Source organism: Macaca fascicularis, chromosome 1 (genome assembly GCF_037993035.2).
Source record: "Macaca fascicularis isolate 582-1 chromosome 1, T2T-MFA8v1.1".
In the NCBI taxonomy this organism is placed as follows: Eukaryota; Metazoa; Chordata; class Mammalia; order Primates; family Cercopithecidae; genus Macaca; species Macaca fascicularis.
The window spans coordinates 54909888-54934382 of record NC_088375.1 but is presented as its reverse complement, the minus strand read 5'-3'; the positions used below and the strand labels follow the sequence as shown (position 1 = coordinate 54934382).

At 37.8% G+C, this 24495-nt stretch overlaps 1 protein-coding gene and 1 pseudogene across 2 annotated transcripts in view; both read right to left on the bottom strand.

Annotated features, from left to right (window-relative positions):
- CRB1 (crumbs cell polarity complex component 1) overlaps window positions 1–23853 on the bottom strand; it is a 500591-nt gene extending 476738 nt beyond the window's left edge. For both annotated transcript variants that reach the window (XM_065539172.2, XM_074031678.1), the window contains exon 1: window positions 23758–23853. In XM_065539172.2, coding sequence (XP_065395244.1) covers window positions 23758–23767 — 10 coding nt within the window. In that variant the 5' untranslated portion in view covers window positions 23768–23853. The remainder of the gene's footprint in view (window positions 1–23757) is intronic.
- Window positions 15796–17062, bottom strand: LOC102139036 (renin receptor pseudogene; annotated as a pseudogene).
- Window positions 23854–24495: the final 642 nt, after the last annotated feature.

Here is a 24495-nt window from a genome sequence, read left to right as displayed (position 1 = left end):
CGAGGCGGTTGGATCACAAGCTGGTCAGGAGTTTGAGACCAGCCTGGCCAACACGGTGAAACCCTGTCTGTACTAAAAATACAAAAAATTAGCTGGGCATGGTGGCACATGCCTGTAGTCCCAGGTATTCAGGAGACTGAGGCAGGAGAATCGCTTGAACTTGGGAGGCGGAGGTTGCAGTGAGCCAAGATTGTGCCACTGCACTCCAGCCTGGGTGACAGAGCAAGACTCCATCTCAAAAAAAAAAAAAAAAAAAAAGGAAATAAAAGCCATATAGATCATAACTACATGGTGGGTACAGGGCTACTTCTCAAGTTCACCCCACAATATGTATGGCTAATAATCACAGTCTATTTTCTGTCTAAAACGTGTTTGTACTGGAACCCAAAAGAATACAACCATAAGATTAAGAATTCCAAGCTGGGTCCAAGTAGAACCAGGGGAAAGGATAACATAAGCAGGCTACTAGGTCATTACTTCAGGTTAAACCTAACGTAAAATAAAGAAATCTTCAAGATTCACCTGTGGTTGCAGTCAAGTCACCAGGATGGGATCATGGTAGATGATAAAATATTTGATTCAGAAGCACGAATACCCATTTTCTCAAAATGATCCTTGGATCATATAGCTTTTAAGAGAAATAGCCACAGTATTCTGGTTTCTAAAACTCTTCTCTTGGCAAGCTATTTCTTATATCAGCTCACCCTTGGTCCATAACAAACCACTCTAAAACTTAGGTACTTAACAAAACAACCATTTATTTAACTTATGATTCTGTGGTCTGAATCACCTCAGCTGATCTCTGTTGGCTTGCTCAAGCCTCTGCTACACTCAGTGGGTGGTTTGGCTGATGGCTGGTTAATCTAGGATAGTCTCACTCATATGACTTATATTTGGTAGCCTATCCACTGAGGCACATGGACAACAGGACCATGTGTCTGTCATCATCTAGCAGGGTAACACAGACTTAATCACATGGTAATCACAGGATTCCAAAAGCAGTACATGAACAAGCTACAATGCACTAACATATTTCAAGCTTCTGTGGTCCTACCTTTGCTTGATGATCTGGCTCAGTTACCTCTTTCAGAATGTTGACTTCTCTCTCTGACTGCTGTCTCTTAGTATGAGCAACCTGAAGTGCACAGGTGACAGTTGTAGCTTAATTAATGGGACGTAAGTGGAAGCATCCCCACTTTGAAAGGAGGTCTTTAAAACATGATAACCTCTATGCATCAAAATGGCAGGGACAGTAAACATAAGTTCCCCTACTGAGTCTCTGACAGGAGGGAAAATAGGGCCATTCCTGCTTTTACCCCTTGGTTCTCATATATTTGCCTACTGGGGACATAGTGCCATATATTTCAAAGATTTAAAATATACCCTATCTTCTGAAAGATGATGCCCCACTCTTGTAAGGAAGCATCTGTGAGCTTGTATCTCAGTTGTACTTTCAACAAATGCTTCCATCATTCTGTCAGGCTAGCAGTTTCTCAGTAGTATGGGATAGGATGTGACTGACATAACTGAATTCTAAGAGCATGTGCCCATTTCTGCACTATAGAAGAAAGGATCTAATGTAATTATCTGGCCTAATTGACTGCTTTCCTCAAAGGATGTTTCAGTGTTGTGCTCTATTTTTGCCAGATTGGACTTCTAGGAGCAGCAGTAGCTAGATAAGCCTTGGTGAATGGGAGCCTATGATACTGGAACCATGAATAGCTTCTGTCCTTGCCCACATGACTTCTCTATCTTTGGAACCATTATACTATCACTGAAGTGGCTGATGACAGAGGCTGACTGATGAAAACTGAGCAAGTCATTTTCTCTCTTTTTTCAGTGCCTCTTCAACTGTGGATAATTTCTGAGGGTCTATATTTGTTAACTATTACTGTTTAACAAATTCCTCCAACTCTTGGCAACTAAAAACTGCTGTTTCTAGTTCACAATCTTCCAAGAGGTTGTAGTCAGGTTGTTTCCTGAGGCTGCAGTCTGGGGACTGAAGGATCTATCTCCAAGCTCACTCAGGTGGCTGTTGGAAGAAGGCTTCTGTTCCCCACCACATGGGCTGTTCCAGCGATACCTTAGTGTCCTCATGACATGCTAGTTTGCTTCCCCCAGAGAAAGCTATACAAGAGAGAAGAGTCAGGAAACTACAGTGCCTTTTATAAACTAGTATCCAGAGTTGCACATCATCACTTTCCCTTTATTCTGTTCATTAAAATTGAGTCACTAGGTTCAGTCTAAACTCAAGATGAGGGAACCAGGAACCAGAGAAGATTATCAATACATTTTTAAAACCACCACAACAAGTAATAAAAATATCTTCATACCATATGCTCATTCCCATAGGTGCATCCACATGCCTCTACCCTACCCTACCTCCTTGTGCTGGTCACTCAGGTTCTTTAGGAAGCAGACACCGAGATGGAGTAAGGAGTAAAAACAAGGTATTGGGGGAGGGGAGGTAACATCTGCGAAACACAAAAGGAGGAGACAGCATTTGGCAAGGGATTAAGCAAATCACAATGTAGGACTGACAAATTTCTCTCCAGCTCAGTGGGGGAGTTCTGGAGCAGAGAACTTATTAGAAGAACCCATTAGAGGGATTTTACTTTAGGCAGAAATGATTAGGCCCATGTACTGCCATTATACTCAGCCATGGCCTGCCCTGAGAAGAGCATGGTCGTGGCTCAAAAGTTGAGGTGGACCTTGAATAAGTCAACAGCTATAGGTTGTCAGTTAAGCATATGCTAGTAGTATGGTGGGAGGAACATGTCTGGCCCTCACCTACGTGGCTCTTGATACATACTTGACCAATCTTGATGTAAGTGGGCAAGTATAAAAGATGTGCCCTAAGAAGGGCTTGGTGAGCAAAGGGCTCAGACTCCTCATGGTGGGAGCCTGGGTCATGCTCCCAGTAAGTCACCTTGAACAGCTGAGGGTGAGGGTCTTCTGGAGTTCACGGTAGAGGAGAGAGATAAGGACAATCATTTACATCCTTGAGATCAGGTACAGTGTAGAGAACTGTGGTTAGTGCCACTTAGATTCTACTTAAATACATTTCCCAGATACAGGTACCTAATTTCTTTTTAATTGACTCTAGAAAAGGTACCTTATTTGGTATGGCAGTTGCAATTAGGGCAACTACTTGACAGAGTTTGCAGTATCTATTGTCATTCCTCCAGGAACTATCTCACTTTTGTAGAGATCAGACCAGTGGATCAAATGAAAATACAGTATCACCAATTCTGCAACTTTTAAAAATTGCATTAATTTCTACCATTCTTCTTGACATGGAATACTGTTTTTGTTTTTGTTTTTTTTTACTATCTGGCCACGTGGGGATGCAGTTTCAACAACTTCCACTTAAACTTCCTTGCTATGATTACTCTTTCTTCCCAGGCCAAAGAACCAAAGTGGGAGTTGTGTCAACTATCAAGGATATCCATTTAAACGATCCCTTCAAAGACTAGGAAAATAAATCTGAAGTATATCTTTGGAACCAGTGCACTCTGTGAGCAGTATATGAGCCAGGATCCTATTACTTGACCCTCATATGTCTTCACTCTAATAGAGGGGCTGTGATGAGATTTTTGGTTCTCTTGAGTAACAGTATCAACTCAGATTCTGAGTTTAAGCAGTCCTTAAAATGTTTGTATATTTATCTTTCCCCAGAATGTAGTTACCTAAATATAGGAAAGACCTACTGTGATAGTATTAGATCTCTTAGAAAGTGTATATGGTAACAAAGAGCCCTTTTTGTTAGAGACCTGGCCTCTCCTTCAGTCAATGAATTTGGGGTTTGAAAACCAAAATTTAGAAGAGGAATCATGATTTTTTAACTGAAGCAACTGGCTTCAGCCTTCTGTACATCTATTCTTGATTTCTTTTCACTGTGTAGACTGAGTAGTATCTGTGTTGGCTGCCCATCTATCTTGCCCCTAAGGACACCATGTTCTGGTCATCATCTCTTATAACCCTCTTTGTCTCACATCTGCTGACTACCACTCAAACCTTGCTCTTCTTTACTGTAACTGCATCGACCTGACTCCTTACTGTTAAGCATTACCATTTTATCTCTGTTGTCTTAGAGTGCCATTTCCACCAGTTAGCCCAGTTCTTTAAGTGTATTGGTTTCCCATTACTACTGTAACAAATTACCACACATAGTATCCTAAAACAATATAAAATCTATTCTCTTGCAGATTTGGGTGTCAAAATCCAAAATAAGTCTCACTAGGCTAAAATCAAAGTGTAATCTGAACTGCATTCCCTTTGGAGCCTCAAGAGAATAATCCATTTACTTGCATTTTCTGGCTTCTGCAGGCTGCCTGCATTCCTTACATCATCGCTGCATCATTCCAACCCCTACTTCCATTGTCACATCGCATTCTCTAACTCTCACCCTCCTACCTTTCTCTTATAAGGACCCCCTATAATTACATTGGGCCCACCTATGTAGTCCAGGATAATCTCCTCATCTCAGAATCCTTAATTTAATTAAATCTGCCAAGTCCCTTAAATTATGAAGGTTACACATCCACAGGTTCCGAGAATTAGGATGGAGACATCTTTGGTTGTGGTGGGATAGGCACTATTCAGCCTACTACAAATAGCGGCTCCTATCATCAACCCTCGTCTACAGAAGAGAGCTACTGCTAAGACTCTGATATTGGTATTTCTCTCACCAAAATGTTCCTGATTGTAAACAGTGATGGTTCTAGACCTTCCATGGAAACTAGGTATCTGGTGGTCTTTCCATATACATGGTATATCCAGTTAGCATGCCCATTTTGCCTAGTCTTTTAATCCCTTATTTCAGCCTCTGGGATGTCATTTCTGGAATTTTCTACATTGCTTATTGTGGCTCATCACTTTCTTCATACTACAAATTTCATTCTATCAGCATGTTTGCACTGTTTCCTAGGGTCCTTACCAGGGTATCAAATGCTATATCATGGGAGAGTGTTCCCCTATTGTACTTTATCTGACTTTAGCATACATCCTTCTTTGATTCCAGCTCTACCAGAATCCAGTCTCACGTCTACTCACCTGGCAACAAGCATGTGGAATACCTTATAAGAGGAGTCTGGAAGTGGGCAAATGGTAGACATTCCTTTCAAATATTACATGTAATTTATGAAAAACATCAAAAATAAGATGATGAGGGGGTAGTCCTGTTCTACTTGCACTGGACGACCCTAAAAATAATTTTATGACATCATAAACATATGACTTTAAAATGAAGCAGGAATTGTAGTCTAATTATTTAGTATTTAACATAATGCCTGTAACTCTTTATAAAACATGTAATAAAGAAGCTATAATTTATTCTGCTCTTGTCTTCTTACAAGAACCAATTCCAAATTGTTGATGGTATACACATTTTATAGCATTTCTCTCCAAATTGGGAAGCAAAGTCTATTAATTACAGCTAAACATTTGCATAACACTTAATAGTTTGCAAAACACTGTGCCTTATATTTGATCATTTGATCATCAATGACAATTTCATGAGATATTATCATCTTTAATATTTCTAATTTTGCCAGTTAAAAACTTGATCCTCCAAGAGACTAAATAACATGTCTAAGATTTTTGATTAATCAATTGCAAAGCCAAGATTTAGCCTAGAACTCCTGATACTAGAGTGCATGCTCTATATTTACCTCTACCCTTTGTTTGGGTAAAGTATGTCGGTCAAGACTATTTTATCAGTCTGGGACTTCTTTTTCTCTGAAAAAATATAAGGAGTAATTGATTGATTTTCAAGGATCTTTCTAGTTCTACCTATTATTTCCTTTCACATACTGCTGGTAGACATGGAAGTGGATAATTTTATTCACCTGCAAGAGCAACCAGAAGTGAAGAGAACTAATCAATAACTTATCAGATAGTCAATTTGCCACATAGTGATTATTTCCCAAGACTGAATCTAAACTTGAGTTGTCATATCTATGTTAAGACCTACATATGGTGAAATCCCATAAAATAGAAAAAACTTGAAGAATTTGAAGTAACTACTATAAATTTTTGTGGAACTTATCTAAGGTGGTTAAAAAATTAAAAATCTTGTATTATTAATGCAATACATATTCTAACAGTGATTTACATAAATTTACACTTTGATCCAAGAAAGAGGATCTGATAGTACAGACCAAAAATATTTAGTATAGCTTTTTATATTTCTCTAATTGTATTTTTCATTGAGCCAATTCAATGCAATAATTCTAACAATTATCTGAATGGATTAAGACGTTACAGTAATATTGTAAGGTCAAAAAGCGTGAGTTGAAGTCTTGATATTTCCACTGCAGCTGAGTGACTTCAAGCAAGTTAGCATCAATGTGACTGAATTCTCTCAGCTGTAAAACATTAGTACTTATTTCAGAGTGTTGTGAGGATAAAATGACTTAATACATATAATGCAATTAGCATATTGCTGAACATATTATAAATACTATAGAAGATAGCATTATTAAAACCATATTATGTTGCTACTGTTATTATTACATATGACAGAATCTTAAAACCTGTATGATTTCCATATCTCCCATAGACTTTTGGTCATCTTCTAATCTAGGGTGAAGCTGTAGTTCTTTTTTTCCCCCCAAATCTTGCTTAAATCGTGAGGAAAAGATCTTAAAACAAGCCTCATTATTCTTTTTCTTTAAAATGAGAAGCAGATGGCAAGTTTAAAGACAAGTCAGCAGGCAGAACGTTATCCTAATCAAATTAATGCAGAAACAGAAAACCAAATACCCCATGTTCTCACTTAAAAGTGAATGCTAAACATTGAATGCACATAGACATGGGACGGGAACAATAGACACTGAGAACTACTAGAGAAGGGAGAAAAAGAGGGGAACAAGGGCTGAAAAACCACCTATTGGGCACTATGCTCACTATCCGGGTGACGGGATCACTGATACCCCAAACCTCAATGTCACGCAATATGCCCATGGAACAAATCTGCAAATGTACCCCCGAATCTAAAAGTTGAAATTGTATTAATAAATAATTAATTAAGATTTGGGGGAGGGAAAAGACAAATCAGAAGACTCTAGGCTTGTGTCTGAGCAAAGAGGAAATGCCAGGAAGCTAGGAAGTTTCCAAGTTCCTTTACAGAAAATGGCTGTCATACTTACTCAATTTTACTACCACATCATGCTACTAATCTCATAAAATACTTTCAAATTTATTTGAACTCAAGAAGAGTACACCATAATGCTTGTCTCTGTCAGTTTGAGCTGCCATGACAGAATATCATAGACTTGGTGGCACATATAACACATATTTATTTCTCATTTATTTCTGGACGCTGGAAGTCCAAGAACAGGGTGTCAGCATGGTCAGGTTCTTGGAGAGGGTCCTTGATATAGTTTACCTCTGTGTCTCCACCCAAATCTTGTCTTGGATTGTACTCCCATAATTCCCACATGTTGTGGGAGGAATGCAGTGGGAGACAATTTGAATCAAGGGGGCAATTTCCCTCATACTGTTCTCATGGTAGTAAGTAAGTCTCACAAGATCTGATGGTTTGATCAGGGGTTTCCACTTTTGCATCTCCTCATTTTATCTCGCTGACACCACGTAAAAAGTGCCTTTCACCTCCCGCCATGATTCTGAGGCCTCCCCAGTCATGTGGAACTGTAAATCCAATTAAACCTCTTTTCCTTCCCAGTCTGGGGTATGTCTTTATCAGCAGCCTGAAAACGGACTAATACAGTACATTGGTACCAGTAGAGTGGGCATTGCTGAACAGATATCCAAAAACATGGAAGCCAATTTGGAACTGGGTATCAGGCAGAGGCTGCAACAGTTTGGAGGGCTCAGAAAAAGACGGGAAAATGTGGGAAAGTTTGGAACTTCCTAGAGACTTGTTGAATGGCTTTACCCAAAATGCTGATAGCGATATTGGACAATAAGGTCCAGGCTGAGGTGGTCTCAGATGGAGATGAGGAACTTGTTGGGGAACTGGAGTAAAGGTGACTCTTGTTATGTTTTAGCAAAGAGACTGGTGGCATTTTGTCCCTGCCCTAGAGATTTGTGGAACTTTGAACTTGAGAGAGATGATTTAAGGTATCTGGTGGAAGAAATTTCTAAGCAGCAAAGCATTCAAAAGGTGACTTGGGTGCTGTTAAAGCATTTCATTTCAAAAGAGAAAAAGAGCATAAAAGTTCAGAAAATTTGCAGCCTGGCGATACAGCAGAAAAGAAAAACCCATTTTTTTAAAAGTATACTTTAAGTTCTAGAGTACATGTGCACAACGTGTAGGTTTGTTACATACGTATACATGTGCCATGTTTGTGTGCTGCACCCGTTAACTCATCTTTTGCATTAGGTATAACTCCTAATGCTATCCCTCCCCTCTCCCCACACCCCATGACAGGCTCCAGTGTGTTATGTTCCCTGCCCTGTGTCCAAGTGTTCTCATTGTTCAATTCCCACCTATGAGTGAGAACATGCAGTGTTTGGTTTTCTGTCCTTGCAATAGTTTGCTCAGAATGATGGTTTCCAGCTTCATCCATGTCCCTATAAAGGACATGAACTCATCCTTTTTTATGGCTGCCTAGTATTCCATAGTGTATATGTGGCACATTTCCTTAATCCAGTCTATCATTGATGGGCATTTAGGTTGGTTCCAAGTCTTTGCTATTGTGAATAGTGCTACAATAAACATATGTGTGCGTGTGTCTTTATAGCAGCATGATTTATAATCCTTTGGGTATATACCCAGTAATGGGATGGCTGGGTCAAATAGTATTTCTAGTTCTAGATCCTTGAGGAATCACCACACTGTCTTCCACAATGGTTGAACTAGTTTACAGTCCCACCAACAGTATAAAAGTGTTCCTATTTCTCTACATCCTCTCCAGCATCTGTTGTTTCCTGACTTTTTAATGATCACCATTCTAACTGGTGTGAGATGGTATCTCATTGTGGAAAAAAACATTTTTTTTTTTAGGAGAAATTCAAGCTGGCTACAGAAATTTGCATAAGTAACAAGGAGCCAAATGTTAATCCCCAAAACAATGGGGAAAATGTCTCCAGGGAATGTGATAGCTCTTCATGGCAGGACCTCCTATCACAGACCCAGAAGCCTAGGAGGAAAGAAGGGTTTTGTGGGCCCAGCCACAGGTCCCCGTGCTGTATGCAGCCTAGGGACTTGGTGCCTTGTGTCCCAGTCATTGCCAAAAGGAGCCAAGGTACAGCTCAGCCCATGGTTTCAGAGGGTGTAAGCCCCAAACCTTGGCAGCTTCCATGTGGTGTTGAGCCTGTGGGTGCACAGAAGTCAAGAATTGAAGTCTGGGAACCTCCATCTAGATTTCAGAAGATGTAAAGAAACGCCTGGATGCCCAGGCAAAAGTTTCCTGCAGGAGCGGGGCCCTCATGGAGAACCCCTGCTAGGGCAGTGCAGAAGGGAAATGTGGGGTTGGAGCCCCAATACAGAGTCACTACTGGAGCACCACCTAGTGGAGCTGTGAGAAGTGGGCCACTGTCCTCCAGACGCCAGAATGGTAGATCCACCGACAGCTTGTACCATGCACCTGGAAAAGCCACAGACACTCAATGCCAGCCTGTGAAAGCAGCCAGGAGTGGGGCTATACCCTGCAAAACCACAGGGGCAGAGCTGCCCAAGACTATGGGAACCTACCTCTTGCATCAGCATGACCTGGATATGAGACATGGAGTCAAAGGAGATCATTTTGGAAGTTCAGAATTTGACTGCCCTGCTGGATTTCGAACTTGCATGGGCCCTGTAACCCCTTTGTGTTGCCCAATTTCTCTCATTTGTAATGGCTGTATTTACCCAATACCTGTACCCTATTGTATCTAGAAAGTAACTAGCTTGCTTTTGATTTTACAGGCTCATAGGCAGAAGAGACTTGCCTTGTCTCAGATGACATTTTGAACTGTGGACTTTTGGCTTAATGCTGAAATGAGATAAGACTTTGGAGGACTGTTGAGAAGGCATGATTGGTTTTGAAATATGAGGACAAGAGATTCGCAGGGGTCAAGGATGGAATGATATGGTTTGGCTCTGTGTCCCCATCCAAAGCTCATCTTGAATTGTACTCCTATAATTCCCATATGTTGTGGGAGGAACCTGGTGGGAGATAATTTGAATCATGGGGGTAGTTTCCCCCCATACTGTTCTCATGGTAGTGAGTAAGTCTCACGAGATCCAATGGTTTTATCAGGGGTTTCTGCTCTTGCATCTCCTCATTTTCTCTCACCGTCACCATGTAAGAAGTGCCTTTTGCCTCCCACCATGATTGAGGCCTCCCCAGTCACGTTGAACTGTAAGTCCAATTAAACCTCTTTATCTTCCTGGTCTCGGGTTTATCTTTAACAGCATCATGGAAACAGTCCTCTTCCTGAAAACAACCTCCCATGGCCTTCCTTGGTGCGAGCACACACAGGGAGAGAGAGAATATTGCCTCTCTCTTCTTCTATGGATGCTAATCCCATCATGAGGGCTCTCCCTCATGACCTCATTTAAACCTAATTACTGCCCAGAGGCCCGACCTCCTACTAATATCATCCCATTGGGGATTAGGATTTCAACAGATGGATGGCAGGGGACAGGGCACAAACACACAGTCTAAAACAAGTACCTTCCTGGTTACAAAAGGGGAAATATAATCTGCAAAAACTAAAGTATTTTAATAATTGACAATTTAAAAGTCAATCACAAATCACTACTACACAAGTTACTACTACTTGTAGAATAATTTAAGTCAATAATTTTGGACTTCAGGTAGAAATTATCTTTAAAAAATTATGATTTAAAAAAATCATAAAATATATTAGTAGTTTAATAACATGTTCAAAGTTCATGTAGCCTGTAAGGATATTTGATGACCTCATGGTAGAATCATATCTATTGGGCACAGTGGCTCATGCCTGTAATCTCTGCACTTTGAGAGGCTGAGGCAGGTGGATCGTTTCAGTTCAGGAGTTCAAAACCAGCCTGGGCAACATGGTAAAACCCCATCTCCACATCTCCACAAAAGATACCAAAATTACTTGGGCACAATGGTGCGCTCCTCTGGTCCCAGCTCCTTGGGAGGCTGAGGCACGAGAATCACTTGAACCTGGGAGGCAGAATTGCAGTAAGCAGTGATCGCACCAGTGCACTCCAGTCTGGGTGATGGAGTGAGATTACCATAGAAAGTCAAAAAGAAAAAAAAAGAAAACAGGAAAGGAAGAAAGGCTGTGATCTGGGGTGGACTGAGGCCCAAAAGATAGACAAAATGAACTCTTAAAACCTATCAAACTTGAATGGTACTACCTAGGTTTTCCTCTAGGATTTTTATGGTATTAGGTCTAACATTTAAGTCTCTAATCCATCTTGAATTAATTTTCGTATAAGGAGTAAGGAAAGGATCCAGTTTCAGCTTTCTACTTATGGCTAGCCAATTTTCCCAGCACCATTTATTAAATAGGGAATCCTTTCCCCATTTCTTGTTTCTCTCAGGTTTGTCAAAGATCAGATGGCTGTAGATGTGTGGTATTATTTCTGAGGACTCTGTTCTGTTCCATTGGTCTATATCTCTGTTTTGGTACCAGTACCATGCTGTTTTGGTTACTGTAGCCTTGTAGTATAGTTTGAAGTCAGGTAGCGTGATGCCTCCAGCTTTGTTCTTTTGACTTAGGATTGTCTTGGAGATGCGGGCTCTTTTTTGGTTCCATATGAACTTTAAAGCAGTTTTTTCCAATTCTGTGAAGAAACTCATTGGTAGCTTGATGGGGATGGCATTGAATCTATAAATTACCTTGGGCAGTATGGCCATTTTCACGATATTGATTCTTCCTATCCATGAGCATGGTATGTTCTTCCATTTGTTTGTGTCCTCTTTTATTTCACTGAGCAGTGGTTTGTAGTTCTCCTTGAAGAGGTCCTTTACATCCCTTGTAAGTTGGATTCCTAGGTATTTTATTCTCTTTGAAGCAATTGTGAATAGAAGTTCATTCCTGATTTGGCTCTCTGTTTGTCTATTACTGGTGTATAAGAATGCTTGTGATTTTTGCACATTAATTTTGTATCCTGAGACTTTGCTGAAGTTGCTTATCAGCTTAAGGAGATTTTGGGCTGAGACAATGGGGTTTTCTAAATATACAATCATGTCATCTGCAAACAGGGACAATTTGACTTCTTCTTTTCCTAACTGAATACCCTTGATTTCTTTCTCTTGCCTAATTGCCCTAGCCAGAACTTCCAACACTATGTTGAATAGGAGTGGTGAGAGAGGGCATCCCTGTCTTGTGCCAGTTTTCAAAGGGAATTTTTCCAGTTTAGGACATAGGCATGGGCAAAGAATTCATGTCTAAAACACCAAAAGCAACAGCAGCAAAAGCCAAAATTGACAAATGGGATCTCATTAAACTAAAGAGCTTCTGCACAGCAAAAGAAACTACCATCACAGTGAACAGGCAACCTACAGAATGGGAGAAAATTTTTGCAATCTACTCATCTGACAAAGGGCTAATATCCAGAACCTACAAAGAATTCAAACAAATTTACAAGAAAAAAACAAACAACCCCATCAAAAAGTGGGCAAAGGATATGAACAGACATTTCTCAAAAGAAGACATTCATACAGCCAACACACACATGAAAAAATGCTCATCATCACTGGCCATCAGAGAAATGCAAATCAAAAGCACAATGAGATACCATCTCACACCAGTTAGAATGGCGATCATTAAAAAGTCAGGAAACAACAGGTGCTGGAGAGGATGTGGAGAAATAGGAACACTTTTACACTGTTGGTGGGATTGTAAACTAGTTCAACCATTATGGAAAACAGTATGGCGATTCCTCAAGGATCTAGAACTAGATGTACCATATGACCCAGCCATCCCATTACTGGGGATATACCCAAAGGATTATAAATTATGCTGCTATAAAGACACATGCACACGTATGTTTATTGCAGCACTATTCACAATAGCAAAGACTTGGAATCAACCCAAATGTCCATCAGTGACAGATTGGATTAAGAAAATGTGGCACATATACACCATGGAATACTATGCAGCCATCAAAAAGGATGAGTTTGTGTCCTTTGTAGGGACATGGATGCAGCTGGAAACCATCATTCTTAGCAAACTATCACAAGAACAGAAAACCAAACACCGCATGTTCTCACTCATAGGTGGGAACTGAACAATGAGATCACTTGGACTCAGGAAGGGGAACATCACACACCGGGGCCTATCATGGGGAGGGGGGAGGGGGGAGGGATTGCATTGGGAGTTATACCTGATGTAAATGACGAGTTGATGGGTGCAGCACACCAACATGGCACAAGTATGCATATGTAACAAACCTGCACGTTATGCACATGTACCCTACAACTTAAAGTATAATAATAATAAATAAATTAAAAAAAAAAACCTATCAAACTTGTTAGTAGGATTAGATACAGTTGTGTATGCTAGAAAGACTCAAAATATGGGCTTAAAGGAGACAGTAGTTCCTTCCTTGTCTGGCTGTCATTCTGTTATCCTGCCCCAAGATCCAAAATAGCTGTTAAGCTCTAGCTGCTCTTCATGCCCACACTGCAGGTAGTGGAAAACAGTAACTAAGAGTAAGTGCAGCAAGATCACAGACCTTAGTTTTTGAGAAGACTCCCTGGAAGTTCCACACAACACTTACACTTAACATTTCATTGCCTAAGTAACAAGTAGCCAAACGTTAATTCATTCATTTATGTGGTCATTCATATCTGAGAGGGAGGTTGGAAAATGTAGTCTTATACTGTGGCAATGTGCCAGCAAAATATTGGTGTTTTGTTACTGAGAGGGATGGAAAGAGCTGCTGGGGTAAGCAATTAAGATGCTCTGCCACAGTTTCATTTATCTAAGTCATAATTAAAGAAGTTCTATTAATTTAGGCCAAATAGAAAACATAAACACATATTTGATAGATAACTTTGAAACATTAACTCATGATGGAAAGTTCCTGACTTCAAGTGTCTAAAATAAAAATCAACACGTTGGTATTTGAGTAGCAGTGGTTGGCATCAACAAGGTTAACACAGTTGTTGAATAGTGATTAAGTCTGGGCTCTGGAGCCAGGCCATCTCAGTGGAGTTCAGATATTAATTGTATGGACTTGGACAAGTCACTTGGCACATTGAATTCATCTGTGAAATGGAGAAAATGATATCTATTTGTTGAGGTTGTTGTGATGAGTAAGTAAATTACAAATGCAAAGTTAATAAATATAGAACTGTGCCTAATACCTAGCCAGTGCTTAATAAATTCTAGATTTTATTATAATTCATGTTTCATTAGTATTATATTTAAAGTACACATTGTCTAATAGCCTTCATACTATATGACGTATATAACAAAAAAGTTTCAGTTAAATGTATATGTTAATTTTGTTTATTTAATTTACATTTAATCTTAGACTACTCATTATTACTGAGTATAAAGTCTAATAAAATAAATCTGTATTTCATAAAGAATTTTAAATAAATGCATAGACTGCTAAAGGAAACAACTATAAAACTTAATAAGTAGAACTGTATCTTCAGCATGAATTATTAGTATACATTTTTGCAGTATTAGTAGCCAAGAAAGTCATGTATGTTATCCAAAAGAGGTAATAAAAGAATAAAATTATGTTTAGCTTACTTGATCCTAATTATAAGTATATTCCACATAAGTGTATTGTGGAATAAAGCCCAGATTCCTACTGGTGAAATTTCATTTATTTAAAGTTTCATGAAATCTGCTTAGCATTCTATGTTAGTGTCTTAGAAATAATCAGTTCTCTGATATTATTTATAAAGTATATTCATTAAAGGAACTGTGAATATTTTGATATACTGACAAATTGCACCCTCCAGTGGAAAAAATGTTTATCCTTAAAACTTTAATGTGTTTCTGCACTGCAGCTTTAATATATTCAAAGTTGCTTCTGTCTAAAATTCTTTTAAATGTAATTGTGTTTTGCGACCTGAATATATAGAACTAATGTGTATATATATATATCACTCTATTAGATATACATTATAATTTTGGGTACCCAAGGAGTTCCTCTGAGTTTCAGACTCCATTATGTAAATAGGACATTAAACATTGGCTAAGTACAACAGCTTTAAAGAAATTTTTTCAGAATTATTATTAACGTGTCAGTCTTTATAGACATGAGTACACGCCAACATAAAAAGTAGAACTCATCCACTTCCACTTAATATTCTATAGGATGAAGTTGGACCACAAACCATAGTAACTTACACAAGGGGACAGGTTACTGAACTAAAAATATTTTATATTCATGCTTCAATGATTTTTGTGTGTATAATTAAAAGCATTTATACTCCACAAGGCTAGTTTCTTCTTAGATAAAAGTAATATTTTTAGTATCCATACTAGACCGTATGGGTCACCAAACTTGAAGAAGAAGGTTAAAAAGCAGCCATCCTCTGTCATTCAGAAAGAGTTTCAAAACTAAGTGATTGCATAATCACATCCATATTTTAGGGCTAATCAAAGTTAAAAACGTTTTCTCTTGTTTCAGAGATACTTACATCAAATGAAGACATTTACAAATTGTTCATAGCATACAACAGCCCAAACATGATTTTCACCTATGCTGTGTAAAGAAGTTAAACATTCATAAGTTTCTCTAATAAATTCAGTGCATTTTTTTTCCATAATAAATAGCACAAGCTATTCTAAATGTTTTAATTTCTTTCAGTGCCTATTTCTAAACTCATTAAAGGGAATTAAATCGTGTTAGTAAATGGCTATATCATATTTCAGTGTATTATGGAATCTACACCATACAGTTTGATTCACATCAATACTATAATTCACCCTATAAAAAAACCACAGGCACACACCAAATAGAGAAAAAATGTGAGTTTTTAATAAATTTAAAGTATACTATCTACTTTAAATCACAATGTAAGATATATTTTAAAAAACAGCCAATTTCCAAACCCCTTTTCTAATTCTGGCACAATGAATATTCAATCTATTCGAATATCCTGGTTTGTAATCCTCTAAATGATGCTATCATATCCAGAATCCATGTTCCAAATATTGTAAGAGGTGATAACCACAGCCACGGTCAAGGCAATCATTATTCAAAGCATAATGTTGAAAATCACTGAATATTCAAAATTATATGCAAGGTTACAGGGACTTGCTGGGTTCTTCATTTGTTTTGCCTCAAAGATAGTCCTTGTCTTCCTCACGAGGGAGGTGTCAAATGACTTAACAGTGACTAACTCTACCACTGCATTCCCACCGTAAAGATTGTACATGTCACCTGCAAACTTTTGAAGAATGTCAACAAGGATTTTAGAAGCAACTCTGAATTGTTCAGAGTCTTCCCCATAATGCTTCCCAGTTTCATCCAAACCTGCCAGTTCCAGTGAACATAAATCAGGAGAATGACCCTTGGCTAGATGCTTATGATAAGACACCAAGCTTGAAATATCATGTAGCACTTGGAGTTCAGAAAGAAAGAGCAGGTCAACTCTATTGTTCCTACTCAGAGAATTCAGGGGAAGTGAACTGAGAATGGAATATTCCTGAAACAAGTGATTATGGAGCTGTCCTAAGGTGACTGAAAGGTCTTCAAATACTGAGTTTGCCTTCCCTACAAAATACACTCTTTCCTCACTAAGAACCAACTGCAAAACAGGAATTTCCTCAGGAAATAAAGAGCGAATGGAATTTGCAACACTGTCAAGACCAAAAGGAACTGTATTCTCCAAAAGGTATGAAATGACACTGCCTGGTGGTAGAGCCAGTTTGTCCACTCCCTTCACCATCACCATGACGGTAGCCCAAGGACGATGAAATAGGTCACCCACAGAAAGTCCTGACCAAGAAAGGTTTTCCTTCACAGAGAAGCCCATGGACAATGCACCACGTCCGGGATTCACTCTCCTGGTATAGGCCAATTTCCATTTATGAAAATAACAGACTGGGAACTACACTCCTTCCCCCAAACACCCGCCACCAACAAGGACAGGAGCACGACAAACACAGTCATGGTGTGGCTGCGGCCGCAGCAGTGCAGGTCAACAAGGAGCAGGCCGGCGGGACACGGGTAAGCACTGTGGTGTGACTGGGTCATGGCATTAGGACTCGTCCTGACTCCTGGGGCTTGCCCCTTCATCGGCTAAAGGAATATTTTTTTTAAAAAGTAAAAACTAAAATTATACCTGTATATATTGAATATTTTCTAAAAGAATATCCTCCACTATGTATTTCATATAGAAATATTATATATATATTTAATATTTATATATTAAATATATATAAATATATATATTTAATTATATATATTTAATTATATACAATTATATTATATATAAATATATTATAATATTATATATTATAATATATATAAATATATTATATTATAATTATATATTATATACTTATATTATATTATATATATTATATATTATAATATTATATATAAATATATTATATTATAATTATAATATTATATATAAATATATATATTTAATATAGAAATATTAAATATATATTTCTATTATATATATTTTATATATATATATACTCACAGGAATATATATATTCCTGTGAGTAAAGATTTTGGTTGGAAAGGTCTGTAGTTGCCCAATATTGGAAGAGGAATTTTTTTAAACTTAAAAATTGAAGCATCACCTATTCTTGTCATAAATGGAAGAGAGGAGGAGTAGGGCAAGGAAAATGGCACTTCTGGGCACAGATCACATGTTAGGATCAGGGCTAGGTGGTTCAATACAAAAAGTCATTTCACCACCACCCAACCCCAATTTTATAGTGATTCAAAGCAGTTTCATACAGCTTCTTGATTTTTTTTTTAACTAAAGTCCTCTTAATGACAAAGGAAATTGAAAATGGGTTGCAAGAAATATGAAGGCATATCCCACAGCTACTACTAATCAGCAAGAAATGTCTTTATTTTTTAAATTCGTCAGGCAGATGTTTCATCCTACTTCAAAATATATGTGCTTTTTGACAGTGTAAAAGATTTTTATTACTACTAGTAAAATTATTTTTCAGAAAGAATTGAAACATTGAGCACATTGTTTTTCACTCCAGTCTGAGAAGCATAAAAGCTGACACTAACAGAATGTGATGAGGTATGGTTTGAACACAGAGGGTCTTGACTCTAAAACTGAACTCATCCTACAATATTCTACACTCATTCTATAGTTATTGAATCTTTCCAACCAAAATCTTTGCTCACCCCTTGTTTTATCTTCCCCTGTTTCTTATGAATCAGTGGCATACTGTCAACTCAGGCAGTTACCACCTAAAACTGAGGTCCTTTTCTTAACAGTCATTTCTGCTAGAAGTTGGCTTTATTACTCATTGGCTCTCTTCTCTCTACAACAAGATGGCCTCTAAAAATATCTTCTATTTTCCTAAGTAATTATACTCTATCCTTCACTTTACACACCTTATGCACCCCAGGCAAAACACAAGTCTTGTAGTCTGTTACTACCTTTTTATGTTTAGCCCGCTCATTAGAAGACATGTAGATCTCTTCCTTGTAGAGAATTGTATTAGTCTGTTCTCACACTGCTATACAGAACTGCCTGAGACTGGGTAATTTATGAAGGAAAGAAGTTTAATTGACTCACAGTTCCACAGGCTGTACAGGAAGCATGATTGGGAAGCCTCAGGAAACTTACAATCACATTGTAAGGCAAAGGTGAAGCAAGCACGTCTTACATGGCAGAGCAGGAAAAGAGGTCGGGGGAGATGCCAAACACTTTAAATGATCAGATCTCCTGAGAACCCACTCACTATCACCAGAACAGCAAGGGAGAAATCCACCTACATGATCTAATCACCTCTCACCAGGCCCCTCCTCCAATTTGACATGAGATTTTGGCAGGAACACAAATCCAAACCATATCAAGAATTATGCTAAGAAATATATCTTTCTTCCTGTGTTACCACTTTGCCAAACATTAGCTGTCATTGACAAATCAACCTAAATCTTCTTCTCAAAAGAAAGTAAACACAATAGCTATCTTTATTCCCTAAAGCTCACGGTCTGACACCTTCCCTACACCCATCTTCTTGGATCTTGTCTCATCTTAGAAGTCCGCTTGAAACCAGCTTAGGTAAGACAGTTTGTTCTCACCTCTCTTGAATGCCTAATCCAGTGTTTTTATGTTGCTGGTCCACATTTTATTTTTACTTCTTCTAAGTTCATTATTTACTTGTTTATACATCTTTTTACATTATTTTACTTAGTTCTTACTTTTTGTTCATCTCTTTTAAAATTACTTCATTTCCTAAACTCTTTATCCAATTTGTTTTATTATTTAACACTCTACTGTGTTCCTTCTATTCCTTTTCTTTTTTGCAATCAATTTTAGTTAATTTTTTTTTCTTTCAACCTCTCCATGTTAAATAGTAGGTCAGACTCACAAAGGAGAACAAAGATGATGACTTGTGTCTACTGGAGGAAATGTACTAATCAGAAAAACACACACAAAAAATTATAGCTATGTTAAGTGTTACCAAGAAGAGGTGTGCAGTTTCATGAAAACATGTGACTGGGTCATTATCCTAGTTAGAGAAGTTAACAAAAGCTTCCCTAAAGAAGAGATGAACTCTTCTCATGGAAGGATGAAAATATGTAAGACAGTGAGTGCCACCAACACAGAGACAGTACTACAAAACTGTTTGTGAGGAGAGAACAAGCAATCTGACTTACAGGTAGTAAAAGAAGGTCACTGTGGCTGGAGCACAGAGAGAGGGAAGCATGATATAAAACTTAGAGGTAAGTGCAGTTTGGATCATACAAGTTTTGTTGAGAATTTTGGTGTGTATCTTAAAACCAAATGGAAGCCATTCAAATGCTTCAGCAGAGGTAAGAGGACTAATGTGAGGATATTTGCATTTGAAATCTTACTCCTCTACATATTCTCTGTGTGACATCACTTTGGACAAGTTTCTCAATCTCTCTTAGCCTCATCTGTGAAATGACAAGAATAGTCATTACATTAGCAGTCATATAAGAAGTAGTATTGGTAATAATAGGTAAGCTTTATGGACCTGGCACTAGACACTGTTCTCAGTGTCTCATGGATTGTCTCTTTTAATCCTCTGTGATGTACATACTATTACTATCAGCCCTATTTTTCAAGTGAAGAAAATAAGGCACAAAAATCAAGTGAAAGAAACAAAACAGTAAGTGGTGGATTATCTATTTCATAGGATTTTGTGAAGATTAAAAGTGTTGCTAGACTAAACTAGTTACCACAGAATTCAGGACATAGTAAGCATTTGATAAACCTTATTGTACTTGAGGTTCCAGTTTCAAATAAAATTATGAGTCAGATTTTTAAAAACATTATCCAAGGTTGAATTCTCATCAATGACAATTTCTTTTTCTTGTGGACAATTTTGTCATACTCATGTCTTATACTTATTTTTAAACACATTATGAATCTTTTCAGTGGCCATGACAAACCTACGAGCACCTTCAATTCACTTGGGCTTCCATAGTACTTGTTAGCTATATGGGCTTTAGTCTTCTTACTGTCTACGCCTCAACAACCCTGTCCTACTCTACCTATCAAGCCTTTCCACTGCACTTGCTGCTATAGTAAATCTGTTTTCCTAACTCTTAACTTCTTCACTAAATACCCCTTCCAACTTCTAGCCTTAACTTAAACTTGTTATTCCCTAAGGATATTGCTTTTCCTGCAGCTGCTCAAACAGGTGTTTCCTACTACACATCCCTCCTTTCCTTGTTCCCCAGTACTACTTCCAGTCCATTATTCCTTCAAATTAATGTAAAAATAAATTAGCTCTTTTGAAGCCCATGTATCTGCCTATATCATGTCCTGCTCTCCTATTCCCTGCCATCCACAAACCTTGTATCATCCACATCCAAGGGACTTTTACATGTACACAGCCCACACAACATCCTTTTCTCTTGGGGTTATGCATCCAACTTCACTGACCTCCACATTTATTCCACTCAAGTGAAACACCAGAGTAGAGGTCATCAATAGGGCCTATGGGCCAAATTGAGGATAAATATGTTGTTTTGCTTGGGCCACGAAATTTAAAAATATAAACTTTACATGACTGGCAAATCCATACTCATATATGAGAATCTCAAAAAAGGCACTTTCTTCACTAATTATATAAACGAGTTCTAGCAATCACCCAGTACCCTTCAATCTCAAATTACTCTCTCAAGGTTGCTATTGTATAACCCAACTAGAACAAAAAAAAAGTTCTTGCCAGTAGCAGAGTACTTCCTGACACAACATCAAGTTTTGAGAATCATTGTGTTTCATGATAAACTGACACACCTTTCTTGTTCCTTCCCTGGCATAGGTGGCAAGCTCTGATTTTGACTCTAAAGTCTAGAAGACTATGACATCATCTGCTCTCTTTATGGTACTTTTAACAATTTTTTTATTATAAAAATACATGTTTAAAATAGAAGAGCCAAAATTTTTTTTAATTGAAGAAAAGAAAATCTTGTATCACCCCCACTACACAGAGACAACCTCTGTTAATATTGGGGTGCAATGTCTTCCCATCTTTACTCAGTGCAATTCCGTCCTATGTATGTGATCATGCCCTATGGGCAACAAGTACTATTTGTTTTCACATAAAAAGTATTACATAAGTATTTTTCTATATTGTTACAGTCTCTTAGAATATATTGTTTTGAGATATAGTTCATGTATCGTAAAGTTCACCATTTTAATATGTGCAATTTGACAATTTTAGTATGTTTGTGACGTTGTGCAAAATGACCACTATCTAATTTTAGAACAGTTTCATCACCTCCAAAAAACCCATACCCAATAGCAGTAATTCCTCATTCTCCTCTCTCTCTATCCCCTACGAACTACTAATCTACTTTCCAACTCTATAAATTTGTATTCTGGACATTTTATGTAAACAGATTCATACTGTATGTGGTCTTTTGTGTTTTACTTCTTTCTCTTAGTATGTTTTCAAGGTTCATCCATGTTGTAGCATGTGTCAGTACTTTATTCCTTTTTATGGTGAATATTTATTTGCATGGATATATCAAATTTTGTTTATCCATTCATCAGTTGATGGACATTTGCATTGTTTCCAATTTGAGGCTGCTATAAATAATGCAGCTATCACTTATGTACAAATTTTTGTGTGAACATGTGCTTTCAATTCTCTTAGGCATACACATAGGAGTAAAATTTCTGGGTCACATGTTTAATATCGAGGAACTGACAATCTGTTTTCCAAAATAGGTGCATCATTTTATATTCTCACCAACAACAATTTTTAAATTACAGCCATCTTAATATGTATGAAATGGTACTTTATTGTGACTTTGGTTTGTATTTCCATCCATAAGTACTAATGATATTGAGTATCTGTTCACGTGTTTATTGGCATTCATACATCTTTGGAAAAATATTTCAATTCGATGTACACTTTAAAAATTGGGTTGTTTTTTATTGTTGATTTGTAAGAGTTCTTTATATATTCTAGATACTAGATTCTTATCAGATTTATGATTTTCAAATATTTTCTCCCATTCTGTGGGTTGTCTTTTCACTTTCTTGAGAATGTTCTTTCTTTATGGGACTTTTATAAGATGAAGGGCTTGAATGTCACTTTATAACCATGCTTTCTTCAGTTGGTCTTTCTCTGAAGATGACAGAGTAAATGTTTCTCACAAATCACAAGGAACTGTCCTCATTCCTGACCTATGGCAGCTGACACTCATGTAAGTCTTTCAAAGGAGCCTGTAGGCCCTCTTCAGTTTTGACCTCATTGCAGTACACTATTATTCTCTTAACTACTATGATATTTGAGTACTAGTTTCTAAAATTTCCATTGCCCTAATTTAAATAAATAATCTAGCTCTATATTCTTTTGAATCATAATTAATTTTTAGTGAAGGTAAATATCACACCAGGATTTATAATAATTTTGGTTCCTCCAGTGAAAAACTTGTATCTTTACACTAACTTAAGGGTAAAAGAGTAGCTCAATATTAGCAAGATGCAGTATTATAGTATACTTCTGGCTTCTCACTAATGTCTAATTGACAACTTCCAACTAGTTTACTTATTCAAAACTATTTACTGGCTTATTATCAGGATCTATACATTTTACTAGTTGTTAAGGATACAGCCATAAATAGAATTAATATGGCTTCTGTCCTCATAGATATTTTAGTTCCATAGGTGAGTAGGCAAGCAACCATGTAATATGGGAGCTATAGTGTTCTGAGAGTAAATAAAAGAGGGACATTAGCCTGCATTTGAATGCACAGCAAACTTCTTCAAGGAGAAAATGCCTAATCTGAAACTACTTGAATAGATGAATGGGACTATACCAACATGGGGGTAAAGTGGTAACATACTGGAGAAAGAATATTCTAAGGAAAGGAAACTACATTCAGAAGACCAGATAGGGGGCAAAAGAGCATGCTGTTAAGTTTAAGAAATTTAAAGATGTTCCAACTCTTGGTTGATATGATTAAGTAAAAACTGACAAACAATTTAAGGATATTTAAATCAAAATAGATGCTCCCATTGCAAAGAAAAATGCAGATATATGTTCCAGTAGATTAAACTGAGACCCAGTTACATTCTTTATCGACATATGTCATTGATATAAATGATGTATGACTGGATTAATGGGAAAAGTACTGAGTTGCAATAACCTCTGGGGTCCTTTCAGCTTTTATTCAGAAAGGAGGTTTAATTGACTCACAGTTCTGCATGGCTGGGAAGGCCTCAGGAAACTTATGATCATGGTGGAAGGGAAGCAAACACGTTCTTCTTCACATGATGGCAGGAGAAAGAAGTGCTGGGTAAAAGGGGGAAAAGTCCCTTTTAAAATCATCAGATATCATGAGAACTCATTCACAATCAAGAAAACAGCACGGAGGTAACTACCTTGCTGATTAAATTACCTCCCACCGGGCACAGTGGCTCATGCCTGTAATCCTAGCACTTTGGGAGGCCAAGGCGGGTGACCACTTGAGGTTGGGGCTTTGAGACCAGCCTGACCAACATGGAGAAACCCTGTCTCTTTATACAAAATTAGCCACGCATGGTGGCACATGCCTGTAATCCCAGCTACTCAGGAGGCTGAGGCAGGAAGATTGCTTGAACCCGGGAGGCAGAGGTTGTGGTGAGCCAAGATCACGCCATTGCACTCCAGCCTGGGCAACAAGAGTGAAACTGCGTCTCAAAAAAACAAACAAACAAAAAATTATCTCCTGCTGGGTCCTTCCCATGACACTTGGGGATTACGGGAACTACAATTCAAGATGAGATTTTGGTAGGCACACAGCCAAACTATACACTATACCAATGGCCATTATTATGCTGATGTACATTCTTTCTGTACCTAATTTGTTGAGAGTTTTTATCATTGAAGAATGTTGAGTTTTGTCAAATATTTTTTCTGCCTCTATTGAAATGATCATGTTTTTTCCTTCATTCT